We start from the raw sequence: 17023 nt of genomic DNA, 5'->3' as shown, positions 1-17023 counted from the left end.
TAAAATAAAAGTTGTAATAACTATATATTTAGAATAATTATAATTTAATAGAATTTATTATAATTATTACACATTTAAAAATTTAAAATAGAGTTATTCAACATAAAATATAGGGAAAAAATAGTACTATTCAAGATTCACTACAATTAAATAGGGCTGTAATAGTAGTTTAGTTAGATGAATAAATATTATAATAGCATAAAAAAAATTCTAAAACTTTAAAGCCCAAAATCTAAAAAATTCACCTTTTAATATTTTTTATAAAATATAAAATAATAAAATATTTATTTATTTATTTTTATTTAAACCAGTAACCCTTCCTAGTCCACCAAATATTGTTGTTTAAGTTATATATTTTTACAAGATTTAAATGGGTTCAATCTTAAATTTGTACAACTGCAATATATTTATTTTGGGGAAGGGATTACACCATGCGGCAATATGGTAAACCAAAAACGGGTCAACTCCTTACTTTTGTCCACTTCTAATTGACAACCTCCGCCAAAGGCACCACCAAACCCACCGACGACGAGGACAACAAAAATGTCGAAACAGGATTTACGACACTCCTCCGCTCCCTACTCCCGTCTCTCTCCAAACCCTAACCATCAAAACGTCGTCGTTTTACCCGTCTATTACCCCCGCCATAACGATAACTACCGTTGCCTCCGCCACTGCCTCGCCTTCACCTCCGCCATCCTCCTCTCCGCAGCCCTATTCTTGCTTTATCCTTCCGATCCAACTCTCGAACTTGCCCGACTCCAACTCAACCACGTAGGAGTCAACACGTCGCCCAAACTCACACTCGACCTCTCATTTTCTTTGACCATCAGGGTCCGTAACAGGGACTTTTTTTCTTTGGACTATGATAAGCTTGTCGTTTCGGTTGGGTATAGAGGGAGGGAACTGGGACTGGTGAGTTCGGAAGGTGGGCGCGTCCGAGCCAGAGGGAGCTCGTACGTGAACGCCACACTTGATTTGGATGGATTTGAGGTTGTTCATGATGTGATTTATTTACTTTCGGATTGGGCTAAAGGGGTTATTCCCTTTGATACTAATACTAAGGTTGATGGAGATCTTGGTCTTTTTCTCTTCAAAATTCCCCTCAAGGTCATCCCTTTCTCTCTCTTTTTCTCCCTTGAATTTGATTCTGTAATCAATTCGATGGTTTATTTTGTTTGGAGCGTATATTTTGTAATTTCAACTTTTCTTACCATTTCTAGTGTTTGGGTTTTATTCTTCTTCATCAATTAGTCTATGAGTTTATTAGGTAATGATGCATAACTGTTTGAAAGAAACCCTGGGCAAATCCCTCAAAAAAAAAACTAATGTTTCATGATTAGATTGAACATGATTGTTGTTTAATAACCTTATTTGTGGATCCACCAGCATCATGGGGCATATTGTTTCTTAGTTACAGGCATGTTCTGAATTCCGTCACATCTTACTAATGGATGTTTAGAGAAAAAGATAATGCGTGTTACTGCACTACACTTTGGATGGGGTTGAGTTTTCAACTTTGTTGTTCCATTTCTAATGACTTGGTTTTGATGCTGTTTCTTTGATTTGAATGGATATATGCTGTTTTGAGCTCAATAAAGTTGTTTTACTGTAACTAATATCTCTAGAAAAGAGCAGTAATTACTTTTTACAAGAAGCTGAAGCCAGGATTGCATAGGTGGATGGTAAAATAAGTAGGTACATGTAACCATCAAGAGAGAAAGTATCTTCCTAATGAATTTAGTTGGTCAGTAAAGATTAAAAGAATTGGATGGTTGTTGTAGTTGTTAGAGCTATGTCACTAGAGGTATAAGCATGATTATGGAGTGTATAAAATCTAGGTTATATAGATTGATGCTTGTTTGTGGTAAAAAAGAGTGAAGAGACCTCTGCAATTCCCATACTCGATTGAGTTTAAGCATAAATATATAAAGGCACTTATGTTTTGTTTAACAACAGAACAAGCAGAAATTCTGTGAAGTAAAAGCTTTTTCCTTCCTTTTAGTAGGAGGCAGTGGCTCCGTAGGTGGGTTATTGAGATGGCTTGTTGTAGACAGCTATGCTTAGCCGATGCATGATGGTATTGAAACTGATTGAGATGGGGAACTAAGTTCAATAATTTAATGACTATAAGTAGTTAAAATTTTGGGTGCGATAGAATCACTAAGCTAGCCTATTTTGGCCCAGATTGCTAGGATATGGTGAACAAGTTGGTTGATAAATTGTCCAGAAGTAACACTAAAGATTAGCGCTTCCATGCTTCCGATTCTTCTTTATTATTGATGTCTATTCTATGACCCATTAGCATCAGTCTATAGATAAATTGATGTTTATAATATCACAATCCTGACTGGTACTCTTATCGGAAATCTTTTCATGAGTGTTATACATATAACTTTAGTATGCCTTGAGTATTTAGTTGCAAATACAAAGTTTGTAAGCATCCAAAAATGACTATTAGTAGTGAATGGAGGTGGTCCATAACCCCCCTTCACTTTTTCCTTTTGCTGTTCTGAGGATTGCAGTTTGGCAGTTTTGCATGCGATAGTTAATGTTTGCTTATTTTCACAAATTCTTCAGTCTTCACTTTGCACAATGAATGCAGATGCTCAGTGCTTCAACCATGTTTGATTTTGAATGTATGATGTTTCAGGCAAAAGTGTCCTGTGAGGTGTACATGGATAGAAATAATCAGTCAATTGTTCGTCAAGACTGCTATGCTGAGGTGAGGAATCAACTTTTTGTTATTCCTTGTGCACTACAATTATGTCTCGTTTAGATACTAGTGTAAAAACATGAGGAATAAGCTTATTTTATACAAATATATTACAATAATTAGACATACAATAAAGAATAGTCAGTACAATTTTAAGCTTGAAATTAGAAGGATGAATAAAAATTTTGTAAAAAAAATAAGACATTCAAAATAAGCAAAAACATTTCTTCCTCTTTTCCAAAAACAAGTCATGTGAGTGACTAAAAATTGCCAATTGAAGTTAGTTTATTGCTAACTCATACATTAAAATCTGGTGAAAAAATAATACTCTGATCAAAAGTAGCATTAATCTCCTAGAGGTGTAAACCAGAGTGCTAGGAGATAATAACTCGAAGGATATATGGTACTGCTTGATAAACTTGTATGCACTAAACTTGCAATTATGTACCGTGAGACATGTTATCGTTCTGATTTTGAAGTTCCCTGCTCTTTGACATTAAATGCCAACATAAACTATAATCTGTTGTCCTAATCAATATTGTCTTGATTAGCTGGATTAAGTTTTGCTGTTGTATCATTGGCTCAGCGATTAGCATTGTGCAGGAAGAGTTTCAAATCATTTTCCTTTTTTCTGTTTGCATAGAGGGGAAAAAGAGGTAGGGAACAGCGTTGATCCTTGGTTTTTAGTTTTTGTATGAAATAAAATTGTATAATATGGAATAACAAGGCTTCTTACCCTTCTTTTTCATATGTACCTTGCTAAGACTAGTTTTAGTTTGCTTGTGATCTATATGAAAAGTCTTCCTTCAATACCTGAATGCCTACTTTTTCTATGAAAGATACATTGACTGATAATCCTATGATGGCTTGTGGTTTGCAGTAATGTGGTGGACAGTGCTCCAATAGATGTACTAGAAGTGGGAAACAGATTCGGATTCTGCTGTGATTTGGTTCCTCTTTGATGATACTGTACATGTAATGTAAATGAACATAGTTTAGTTCAGGCCACAAAGTACACTTATGTGCATTCCACTAGTAAGTACATATAACTAGCAGTTGTAAAAGCATGATTGGATGAAAATGGTATATTTAGCTAAGTTTTCTGCAGCTTACCTTATGATTATATAAATATTGAGATGCAATTGAATTTAGAATTTGGATTTGAGCTTTGCACGGATAGGCTAATACTATTCTGTAGTTGGTTTCCTCCATGCTGAATAAGAACATAATAGATGTCTTGCAGTTGTAGTTCTTTAAATATAAATTCTCGTGTGAAGAGGCTTGGAGGGTATCAATTGTTTAATATTTTTGTTGAATTGGATAGACCTACAGCCAGAAGAAATTACTACGATGTTCAAAGATAAGGGTGATAATTGTTAGATCAAATCAGAAAAGTATTAGATTACAGAGATTTCTACAGTTTTCCTTCGTTTCATTGAATTCTTATATCAAGAAAAGGGTTGGGAGTTGAAGCGCAGGTATCATGGGAAATAGCAATAGTGGGCCAAGAAACAGATTTCACAAGGAAAAAAAAAACAAAAAGAAATATCTAGGAAGGAGAAGCCGTAGATGTGATGAAATAGTTGAAACCATTTGTTACATTATATACTACCAGTCACCCCTCTCCCACACAAGTTCTAGGAATAGTGGTGCAGTCATTTCTCGGTGATGAATCGACCACCCCACACATAATCTGCATGGTGGTGCCTACATCGAAAAGACCCCGGGTGTTTTGTAGGTGAACACATACACCACTTCATGGAACCAGTGGATCCACCAGTGTCTCTAGCCACCCTGGGTGAATGATGGTCGTTAGCCACCATAGATGCCTGCAAAAGGAACCAGCTGCGTTGCACCAGCAAGGCCGGCTTGCCACCACAAGGAATGTTTGCATGGCACATTTTTGTTTCCTTTCTCTCCCTTGAGCCTTTCACTCTGGGTATTATTATGATGATGTTGGTGTTGGTGTGTGAACAGAGGTTGTAAAGCAAAGTATGGGTGTGGGTGTGAGAGTTTTTTATACGAGGGAAACGATTAAGCAAAGGAAGGAATAAGGAGAGGTGGGGAAGTAAAGGTTGGGGCATAAAGCAGTGTTTTGATAGATTCCAGAAAGCTTTTGCTTTTACGTTGAAAGCTTCTTCGAGTGTTAGAGAGTGGTCCAAAAGCATCAGCTGACTCATATCATACGCCCACTTAACCTAATAAACGATACTTTCCCTACCATGATTCCACTTCATAATGAGGTGCTGCCACGTCCTTTTATGTTAAAGCCTATCAACATCTCTTTCATTCTGTTCCCAACAGGAAGGCTAGTGTAGATAAATTTATAAATTTTGATTATGATTAGGTATACGTATTTAGAAAATAAAGTTAGTTATTCTCGGATAAATATAATTGTTGACAAATAACTCTAAAATGGTGTAAATTTAGCAACTTTGTTAGTGGTGTGTAAGGAAATGTCACATTTTAATTGGATGTTATTCTTAAATTTTTTTAAAAAATTAAATCTTTTGAAATGTGAACAACTATAGGCTTAAAATAATAAGATTGTAAAGATATGTGAACAAATAAAGGAGTTAAATTATGAAAAAGTGTGTTTTGGTATTCGGGAACTATTTTAATTGTAAAAGACAACATGTTTAGGGTTTTAGATGAAAAGCAAGTTTGAAGTGATGACTGAGTATATAGCTTATATTAGACGCTGTGTTAACATTGGCATGGGTTGGGAGATGAGGGAGCCTCCTCAACAATTGCCATCAATATTGCGCCTCTTTAGGTTTTTTATTACTGTTTTCAGTTTTTCTTTTTTGTCGTACCAGATTTATCCAAAACATAAGTAATTTGAATTTAAATGAGAATAAATTAGGTGAATTTTACACATTAACCCGAAATGCAATTTTAAAAATATATACACGATGATACTCCAAAAGTTCTTTTCTTTTTGAAAAAAAGGTATCAGTTAGATTTGACAGCATTATTGGCTTAGGTTTAGGGTTTAGGAGTACTTAAAAAAGTATTTATGATTTTAAAAGTATTTTTGAAAGAAAACCTATGTTAAATAAGTTATTTTTGACTGAAATTTTTTGTTTTTCTTCTCCCAAAAATACTTTTGGTACTTAATTATTTTCTTACCCCTCCAATAACATACTACTTTCTCTTCTTTTTTTCTTGGTGCTTAATTACAAATATGTTAAAATCATTAATTAAAAATAAAAAAAATATTTTTTTAAAATACTAATTACAAATATTTAATGGTTATATTTAAATATTTAAAATATAGTTTATATATTTTAATTAAATTTTATAAATAATTAATATTTATTGCTTAAAAATATTTTAAATTTATATTTCATATATTAAAATATTAACAACAAATTATAATAATTTTTTTATATTCTTACTAAAATATAATAATATTAACTAATTTAAATATTATTTAAATCTATATTTGTTACTTGATAATAACATGTCTAAAATGAACATTTTATTTCTCAAAAGCACTTTTTAATAGTAATGCTAAACATTTAAATTTTAAACCAAACTTTTCAGAAACACTCTTCAGAACTATTTTTTCACAACACTTTTACAAAAGTATTGCCAAACTAACTCTAAGAGTGTCTAAACCCCACTCACACGTTGGGTCATTTTCCAAAAAGGGAAGTTATGTATTAAGAATTAGATTATATTTTTTAATTAAAAAATAAGTAAATTAATTTTTACATGTTAGGCTTTATGTTCAAATTTTTATCTATTTGTAATGTTAAAAACTGACGTGACTAATGAAATAGCTAAATGATAATATGTGACGTGTCATATGTACCTTATATTGACATACATGGACTAATTTTAAACGGTAGATATGGATAGAATTTCTATCAAAAAGACCAATTTAATTTTTAATGTAACATATAATGACTAATTTACTCATTTTTTAAGTAAAGAGTGCAAAATGCAATTACCTCTCAATTGTGTCCTTTGTTGTGGCTTGATCTGGGATTCACAATTATTGTAAAATTCATCACATGCATAAATATTTTAATTTTCTTAGAATTAGATTTTGTCACAATGAAAAAATTAATATTAAAAAATATATTTATAAAAATTATTTAACAATTGAATTATAAATAGCATAGTGAAATATATATAAATAAACTCTCATTAAATTTAAGTTCAATCCTTATATATTTATTTATTTTAGTTGTTTTAATTAAACATTTCATACAAACTAGTAAAAGAAAAAATATTATTATATTTATATTTAATACTTTATTAAAATTAATTTTTAATAATTTTATTAATCAAATAAGTGTCGAGTTTATATAGTATAAATAATAATAATAAATAATATTAATTAAAATATTACTATTGTAACAGTATGCATTACAAAATGAATTGCAGTAAGAATTGGTTTAGAAAAACAATGAAAGAAATGTAAAGGGCAGGGTGATGGGGCTAGGCTTAGCCCAAAGACACATTTTTAGAAACATCAAAGGCAAGCCACCCTTGGAAGGTTAGTCAATCTTTTGTTCTTTAACGTAGCAGCAGCCAAGACCAAGCCAACCTGAATCAAAATTTTCCGATGTCCACCATGCGTTCGCAGAAAGGTCACCATCAGTTTCATCTTTTTACGCCTCTCGCTTTCCAGGAAATTGCCGTCCCACCCACTATAAATACCATCAAATTCCTCAAAATTTCACCAACACGCCCACAAAACTCCCCCCTTGTTTTTGTATCTTTCAATTTAAAAACAAAAAAAAAAAACTTTATTTTAAAGATGGGTTCAATGAAGTTTCATGTTGTTCCAGCGGCCATCGGGTTCCTGTTATTTGCACTTGTGCAACTCAGTTACGGCCAAACCATGGGTTCTTCGCCTGCACCTGCACCTGCACCTACCCCTTCCAGCGATGGTACTGCCATTGATCAAGGAATTGCTTACATTCTCCTTCTACTTGCCCTAGCTATTACCTACCTCATCCATTGATTTTTATTCTTCTTCTTTCACATTTAATTATTCTTTTTCCTCCTTGGATTCCGCCACTGAAATTGCACCCCTTTTGTATATTTTTGTCTTTCCATCTATGTATTGTAAATCTTATCCTACAAATAAATTCAACTCACATCTCACCCATTCCATAGAACAAATCCTTTCTACTTTTTTTTTTCCAGATCAGTTGAAGAATATTAATATGATCAGAAAAGAAAATTGTTAAAATGTTGGTAGAAATATCTATTGAAGTAATAAAAAGTAGAGAAAAAAATACTTTTTCAGGTCCGTTTACGGGTGATGGGCCAAAATCGTGGAATTCACAAGGCCCGCCTGTGGCAAATATCGATAACTCAAAGGCCTCATGAGTCATGATCACGTCTAAATCAACCCCCCCTCGTTGCAACACCATGGTCACAAACTCCCTTCAAGATGGCAAACCCGTGGCCAGATTCATCTTCCTTATCCAGGGTTGTCTCATTTTGATTGAGTAGGACTATGACAAACTTTTGTTGTTAAAATTTAGGAATCAGCATTAAGCACTATGTTTGTAATATTTTACACTCATACTAAGTTTCATATAAGATGCCATTAATTAGAATGCTTAATCGGTTTTTGATTTGAATGGAGTGGACATAGATATGAAAGCAAAAGTTGTTTTAATGGACTGGTATTACTATTGTCTATCTTTAGCATGTTTACCTTCAAATGTGCTCACTACAATAAAAATGGTTATTTTCAATGTTCAAAGTAGTTACTAAAGACTGTATTATTGTTGTTAAAATTATTGTAAACACCAAAAATTATTTCAGGGTCGTTGCGTATACTTTCCATAATTATATGTATTACAATGAATTTTTCCATTTTCAAATATAATATTTTTTAAGCAATGCTTTAATTTATTTGTGTAAAAAATACTTAAGTTGCAATAAAATTATTTTAAATTATTACGCAACAGCAAAATAGAATTTCTAACCACATAAATTCAGATGTTAAATCTTTTACGTGATTATAATACGATGGTTGTCAAATATTAATTTGTAACAACATTTTAGTTGGCTGTGTATTACATTACGCAACGACTAAATGACATTTTCCAAAAAATTGTTTTAACAGCTATAATATATGGTTGCCATATGGTTTACATAACAATAATACTATTAGCTAACAAATATTATTTGCAATTGTGTATTACATTACGCAATGACTATATGTCATTGTCAAAAATTATTTTAACAACCATAAAATGTGGTTGTGAAATACTTTATATTATAATAATATGGTTGTTAATACTTTTATATAGCCATATTTGTATAGCTTCGAAATATTAATTTGAAGCTGTCGAAATCATTTTTTTGAAAACAAAAATTTAGTTATCGACTTTTAAAAATAAAAATTGGAGTCGCCACCGATCCTTTATTGAGGTGTGATCGGCTCACCTTAAAAACGATTTTGGTCTGCGAATTTTGAGAAAACAAGTTCGGGAGTCAGTTACGCACAAGGAAGGGTTAGCACCCTCGTAACGCCCAAAATAGGTACCAAATTGATTGTTTAATGTCTAGGTGTCGAAAATTTGACACGATTTCAAAATAAAACTTTTTATCTCATGAATGAATCAAAATAATAAAACATTCTTATCTCAAAGAAATAAAACACCACACCCAGTAAGTTAGGGCACAATATTTTTAAATCTTCAGAATACCGAATATTGCTTTTTGTTTTAGAAATTCTTATTTCGAGATGACAAAATGTCACGACCAGTAAGTTAGGACCCGACATTTTGAATTCCCGAGAATAAGCCTTTATTTGAAATTTGTGAATTTATTGCAAACTGAACACTTGGCTTTCTAAATTCGTCGAAAAATAATCGCAATCCAGTAAGTTAGGACACGATCTTTCTCGAGAATCATGAATGCCAAATATTTTGAAAATTTACAAAATATGATGATTTTAAATGCTTTGATGCAACCAAAATAAATATTTTCTAGAAGGTATGTTAAAAAGTTAATGTATAACATGAAGCAAACACTTTAATTTAAAATGCATATGTATATGTATTTACAAAATATAAGCACAAAATACAAGTAAATTTGTAAATATGTGTATGCATATATTTAACACACATATACAAGTATACAAAAAAAGAATGGAATACATCAAACAAAAAAACTATTAAAAATGCATGTATATATGTATATGAAAATCGTGAAAATAAAATAAAAGTATAAAAAGTATGCATATGTGTATATATTTACAAAAATAAAAATGTATTATTGTATTGGTAAATCATGAAAATTCGCATTCGTATATATTTAAATACGTAAATATGTACAATATGTATATAAAATAATAGAATATGTAACTAATAAAAATATTTACAATGATTTTTAAAAACGTGTACATAAATATATTTAAAAAAATGTATGTGTATTTTAAATTATAAAATGTGGAAAGTGTATATGTTATAAAACGTTTATGTATATAGATAAAATATAAAGTATATAAAAATTAGGGAAGTAAAATAAAAATATATATAAAAGAGTATGTATGTAAAAAATATATGCATATTTATGAAGGCTTAAAAGTATATATTAAAGACATGCACATATATTGTATATGAAATATGCGTATGTATATGTATAGTAAATACAATAGTAATAATGATAGCAAATAATGTAATAATAATAATAATAATGATGATGGTATAATGATAATATCATAAAAAATAATAATAAAAATAACTAAAAATGGACTAAATTGAATTAAAACGAAAAAAGGGGCAGATTTGAAATAAAATTGAAGATAGGACTAAATTGAATGCGCGCACAACAGTGGAGAACCAAAAGGGAAATTATTCCCGCCTTCCAAAAACGCTACGCAGCGAGGGACAAAATTGAAATAAAAATAAAATATGCGGCCCAATTTTTTAAAAAAAATGAGTTTGATTGAAACGCGTCACAAACAGGAGGGCCTAAATGCGTAATTTCCCCATTTAGGCTATAACGCGCGGATCCTCCCCTCCGGGTCGGGTCACCGCGCGGGTCATGCCTGGGTAAACCGGCGCCGTTTTGCTCAGTTATTTAAAACAAATTTCTTCCTCTAAAATCATTTGCAACCTAATGAAAGAAAAAGAATAAAAAATGCCCTCTTTTGCTCTGCTACGGTTTCGTCCCTAGCATCCTTGCGCCGCCGTTCGCCTGTGCCAACGCTCCAATCGTGACGGAGTTGGCAACAATCCGGCGTCCTTGACGAAGAACGGTAAGATTCCCCTTCTCCCTTTTTTTTATACTTTAAATAAAATAAACTAAAAGAAAATATAAAAAAATATATGTAAACATAAACAATGCGCCAAGTAAAAAAAGAAAAGATCACCTTTGAAAAAATAAATTTTATATTTCTATTTTCTCTGTATTCTCTCTGTTTTAGTATCTCTTTTTTTTCTTTTACAGATTCAAAGTGGCTTTTTATAGCCCAAAAAAGAAAATAAACAAAAAATGCTATTGCTTGTTGTTTTTCTCCTTTGGACTCATTGAGTCTGTTTTTGCAGGTGTTCGTAGAGAGTTTGGCGCGCGAGGAGAAGTCGGCCCCGAGACGTGCGGCGCTTGGGGAGTCTGCTGGAGGCGGGGGCTTGCTGCGGCGCTACTTGCTGCTATTAGGGTTTTTTCTTAGAGTTTTTTTATTTAATTGTTGGGCTATATTTTGTTTTGGGTTTAGCCTGTAAATGGGTAATTGGGTTAGTTTAATTTTGGGCCTTAATGTTTTGTGGGCCCGGGCAGAAAAATTGGTATTACAAAAACATCATAATAATTGGATACGTTTTATGTTACACAACATCATTTAGTCATTATGTAAAGTTAATTTTAACAACCATAATATTTGATTTCAAAAGTTTATACGTAACGATGTTATTATGATTGTTTAATTTTATTTTGCAATAAAATATATTCCAATGGTAATAACAATAGGCAACAAAAATATTAAAGATATATTTATTTATTTATTTAAAAACAATATTATTTAGTTGTAATTAAAATAAAATAAAAATCTAACAAAATTAAAGAAATTTATAATAAATATTGTAATAAAAAATCATTTCACAACTAAAATTTAAATACCCATAAAATTCAAACTTTGAAAATCATAAACTCATATATAACGTTAATAAAATCATTACCAAGCAACGTATTAATAAAGACTGATGGCAAGAAAAATAAAGGTTTACATGGGCAATTTAACAAAAAAAAGCCGTTTTTTTCAAAATTTACCGAAATGGGCCGATTTTTTTATTATTTACAGGAATGGGCCATTTTCCGGGAAATCGCGTCCACGTAGCGCGTTCCTGGGGACGCGATTTTGACGTTTTTTCACGTTTAGTTTTTTTGGCTTTTAGAATTTAGGGTTCAGGCTTTTTAGGGTTTTTAGGTCCCGGAATAAATTATTTCGAGTTGACGTTTCTGGTCAAATAGTATAAAATCGCTTCTACCAAGATGCTATTTGAGAAAAAATTGTGAAATCGCGCCCTCGTAGACGCGATTTTGTTACAGTAGGTCATGTAAGAAATAATTTTTTTGACGTTTCTGAGCAAATAGTATAAAATCGCTTCTACCAGGATGCTATTTGAGAAGAAATTGTGAAATCGCGCCCTCGTGGACGCGATTTTGCTACAGTAGCAAGTTTGGGCTGAGTCTATAAATTAGACAGAAAATGTTCTTAGAATGCATAAGTCATAGCAGAAACAATTTAGAGAGGCTAAGAAAGTTAAAGTTTCAAAATGAGTGAACGTATTAGTACTGTTATTTACTACGATAGTGAGGTTTGCCACACCGAGAATGGTGTTGTTTTTTTTTCGGAGAATACGGTGCGACTGTCATTTAACCAGAACATAGATTTGACAGAACTTCGTCAAAGAATTAGGCGTAAAATCTTCAGAACAACGCCAATGAAAGTTTTGTCAATCACGTATTGATTTTGTTCTTGTGTTGATTCGGTGACATATGACTCGTTCGACATAAAAGGTGATCGTAGCTTGGAGGCAATGGTGCAGACTCATCTTGCTAGTGGTGCAACTTATATTGAGTTATATGTACAATTTACGTCGCCAACTGATGTACTTCCGTCCGGTGTTCGAGATGTATACACGACCCCTGGCCGACACTCGATTAGTAGGTTACAAAATACAGAACAGCCCATGTTCGGTAGCGGTGTCGATTACACATCCCCGGTAAGACACTCTGTCAGTGGATTGGACATGTACGTCGGTGGTTCGACGTTTGATGCTGGAAATACGTACTGGGGAACTGCATCAAGTTCTAGTGGATGACAATCTACATCCAATTGGGGAAGTTATCAAATGCCTATAAGAAGGGATGACGTACTACCTAAGACGTCAACCGGTGAGGGGACGTCGTACGCTGCAGATGATTGTGGGTTAGAAGATGACTCCGATGTGGATCTACCTCGAGAGCCCGGGCCGGATGGTATAGAAGTGGGATTATTTTCTGAACCGGAACCGATTCCAACAGAAGGTGAAGATGTTGAAAGGAGTTCAGATGAAGAAGAAAATCCACGATTCAGAGTATACTCACCTCCAGCCCACATGCATAATGTCGATCTGTCAGCGGATGATGCGTTAGAGTTTCCAGATCTACCACACCGGTTGCGCGATCGTACAAGTTCGGGGGTAGATTTCGGTGAACTTGATGTTGGTAATCAGTTTACCAACAAGGATAGTTTTATTGGTGCTTTGAAACAGCATAGCATCAAAAACGGCATTAATTACCATGACGTTAAATCAAAATCTGATAAGTTTGAGGCGAAGTGTGCGGTGCAAGACGGCACATGTTCGGTAGGTATACTCATCGGCTATTGGTTGCAGTGGCACAGGACAACAGTGGGAGAATTCTTCCAATTGCATTTGCAATAACACCGGGGGAGTCGTCTGATTACTGGGATTTCTTTCTCTCGAGGTTAAGGAGGCATGTGTGCCCCCAACCTGATATCTGTGTTATTTCAGATCGAGGCACCGGTATACTAGCTGCATTTGATCGAGAGGGAAGCTTGTGGCAGCGCACACACCATAGATATTGCCTAAGGCACGTTGCTTCGAACTACTACAGGCAATATCCATCTAAGAGCGAACGACTACAAGTGACCAACATGGGTATTTAGTCTATAACTGTATTATTTCGTTTGTCAATTTGAATTAATTTTATTGGTAGAAGTGGTATAAAATATTCGCTATGATCTTATATTGGCAGGGTATGAAATAAATAAAGATCGTTTTACCGAGATGTTGGCAATTTTACGATCCCAAAACGGAGAAGGGGCGGACTACTTTTGTAACATACGTTTCGAACAGTGGGCACAAGCATACGACCGAGGCCTACGATATGGCCATATGACGTCGAACCTGGCAGAATGTATAAATTCTATTCTTAAAGGAACGCGCCATCTACCGATAACATCGGTTGTGCGAGAGACATATTTCTGTTTGGCGGCGCTATTTCCAAAGCGAAAAGCAACTTATGCAGGCCAGATGTAAGGTGGCCATGTATGGTGCAATAAGGTAGTTCAAGAAATTAACAAGGCGGAGGCGAGGGAAAACATCATGCACACAGTGTGTCACGATCGAGACAATTTATGGTTTCGCGTGACGGAGTTTGACAGACCGCACCAAGGTGTTGTTGGCGGGCAATATCATGTACACTTGCGAAACAGGACTTGTGACTGTGGGAAGTTTGATGCACTTCGTTATCCATGCGCTCATGTTATTGCAGCTTGTCAGAAACTCCGTCTGGATCTGATGAGTTATGTGGACGAAGTGTACAAATTAGAAAACATGTACAACGTATGGAGACACGTTTTCCCACCGGTCCCAGATGAACGTAAGTGGTCGCCCGTATCTCTTGCTCCTTTTAAGCTGTTACCGGATAGAGAATTGCGTCGCAAACCAGAGGGTCGACCTTGCTCCACTAGAATACGGAACAATATGGATATCCGAGAAACAACCAGTCAACAGAAGTTGTGCGGATGGTGTAGGAACTCAGGCCATACAAGTCGATCATGCCCTAATCGCAATAGTTGAATGTAATTTTAGAAAAAAATTATTTTATTCAATTATTAATTGATAATTGTATTAATTATTAGTAAAATTATCAAATTAGTTTAATTTCTTAATTGTTAGTACCAGTCAAAACATTTTACCAAATCTAACATTATGTAAAATTATTAAGTCCTAAAATTTTGTTAATGGTTAGTAAAATTATCAAATTATGTAAAATTATTAAGTCCAACAATTGTGTTAATGGTTAGTAAAATTATCAAATTATGTAAAATTAGGTTAGGGTTAGGGTTTTCAATTAAGTTACGTTAAGGTTAGGGTTTTTAATTAAGTTAGGTTAGGGTTAGGGTTTTTAATTAAGTTAGGGTTTTAATTAAGTTAGGTTAGGGTTAGGGTTTTTAATTAAGTTAGGGTTTTTAATTAAATTAGGTTAGGGTTAGGGTTTTTAATTAAGTTAGGGTTTTTAATTAAATTAGGTTAGGGTTAGGGTTTTTAATTAAATTAAGTTAGGGTTAGGGTTAGGGTTTTTAATTAAACTAGGTTAGAGTTAGGGTTTTTAATTAAATTAGGTTAGGGTTAGGGTTTTTAATTAAGTTAGGGTTTTTAATTAAATTAGGGTTTTTATTACATCAAATAGAACTTCTATTTTATTATATTAAATAAACTTCTATTTTATTACATCAGATAAAAAAATTAAATACGGCAATCAATGTCTATGCCCAGGGTATTCGGTTCCACATGGCGGCCGTCGACGGTTACGCGCTGGATTCTTCCTTCCTCTAGCTTCCGGCCGCGATTGTTCTTCCTCCGGTGGTGATTGTGGTTCTTCCGGTTCAACATCTGGTTGTCGGACTTAGGACTATGATCCACCTTCAAAGAGTAGTGTATGTGGAGGTGTTTGCATCATGAACGGCGATGGTGTTTGAAAGCCATACGTTGGTGGCGAGTGGTAAAAATGAGAGCTCCCCGACGGCCCCCCTTGCGATCCCTCCTGCGCCGCTGGCCTAGATATCGGCGGTCCGCTCGGCATAACAGGAAATGGAGCTGAACCGGGCATTTGGCTCCAACATGCCATAGGATTCGGAAAAGGATACATGTAAGGGTTAGGGTACATATAAGGGCTAGGAAACACACCTGGCATCATAAGGAAAGGCGGTTGCGTGGGTATCATCTGTTGAATTGCTGCGTCAGGTGGCTGCGTCGGTGCTCTCGTTTGGGACGTGATTGCATGGCCGCTGATGATGAGCCGGGTGACTATCTGGGCCTCGTTGAGGGGCTGCCTTCGTAGTCTTTTCGTCTTGGATTTAGAGGCCCGCGCATTTTCCTTCCGACACGTATTTGCCGCTACCTCTCCTCTGGCGTAAGTAAATACGGCTTGCCATGGATCCTAAACCATGGCATGTATTCTGGAACGCACGCTAACTCCGGAACGATGATTTGTTCCTGAGTAGGTAGATATTCATGCCGATTTTCCTACATTTTCGTGTACTCGAACCTGTATCTAGACCAATCCGTACCTAATAGCCGAAGGTCGATTTTGTGGTGATCGTCAAACACCTCAGGGTTCGCAGGAATCGGTTGTCTACATCCAAACTGTCGTAGCACTCTGTCTGTCTGGTGGGGCTCCACGGTTGCATAGTTGATCAACACCACTTTCGCGTGCCAAGCGTTCGGATTTTGTAAAAACTCTTCCGGGATTACTGCCCGAATTGCCAGATCCTCGTATGGTGTCCATTGAAATTATATGAACATGATAGAAATATTAGTTATATACATAATACTAAATACTAAATACTAAATATCAATCGACTAGCGAATGTATGGAAATATCTATTTGCAATAATACTTACTTCTGCTTCTGACTGTTGCTCCAATATCTTCAAGTTCAGACGGTAATCCACGATAACTTGCCGGATGGTTCCACCTAATTAAATAAATTTTTAGCATACTTTTATTCTTACAAAATCTACATAATAATTCCAAAATCTAATATAAAATTTACCTCGTTACGAGTGGAAATGTATATGGGTGGTTCACTCGAGGACGTAGAAATAGAAAGCGAAACCGTGCCCATGATTGCAGTAGTGACAGGCAACCTCCGATGTTTGCTCTCCTCGGTCGCGTCGCCCCGCACATCTCCCGATATAATGTTCCCAAGACGGCAAACCCCCAACTAAATTCACCGGCTCCTCTAAAATCAACGAGTTTTAGCAGCCACCTTAGATGAACACGGCTCTGTGACGTATCGGGCATCAGATAACCT

At 34.5% G+C, this 17023-nt stretch overlaps 1 protein-coding gene and 1 long non-coding RNA gene across 2 annotated transcripts; both read left to right on the top strand.

Moving 5' to 3' along the window:
* Positions 1-339: 339 nt before the first annotated feature.
* LOC107901222 (uncharacterized) lies at positions 340-3823 on the top strand. The gene is made up of 3 exons (XM_016827132.2): positions 340-1110; positions 2654-2725; positions 3597-3823. Exons 1-3 carry the CDS (start codon positions 544-546, stop codon positions 3597-3599), a joined length of 642 nt encoding a protein of 213 aa, XP_016682621.1. The 5' UTR covers positions 340-543; the 3' UTR covers positions 3600-3823.
* Positions 3824-10833: 7010 nt separating this feature from the next.
* Positions 10834-11570, top strand: LOC121218285 (uncharacterized). The gene is made up of 2 exons (XR_005914484.1): positions 10834-10958; positions 11248-11570. It is a non-coding gene; the product is annotated as an uncharacterized lncRNA (long non-coding RNA).
* The last annotated feature ends 5453 nt before the right edge of the window (positions 11571-17023 follow it).

This window comes from Gossypium hirsutum, chromosome D06 (genome assembly GCF_007990345.1).
Source record: "Gossypium hirsutum isolate 1008001.06 chromosome D06, Gossypium_hirsutum_v2.1, whole genome shotgun sequence".
In the NCBI taxonomy this organism is placed as follows: domain Eukaryota; kingdom Viridiplantae; phylum Streptophyta; class Magnoliopsida; order Malvales; family Malvaceae; genus Gossypium; species Gossypium hirsutum.
Note: the sequence above shows the minus strand (reverse complement) of the source record. Positions and strands in the feature narration are given on the sequence as shown.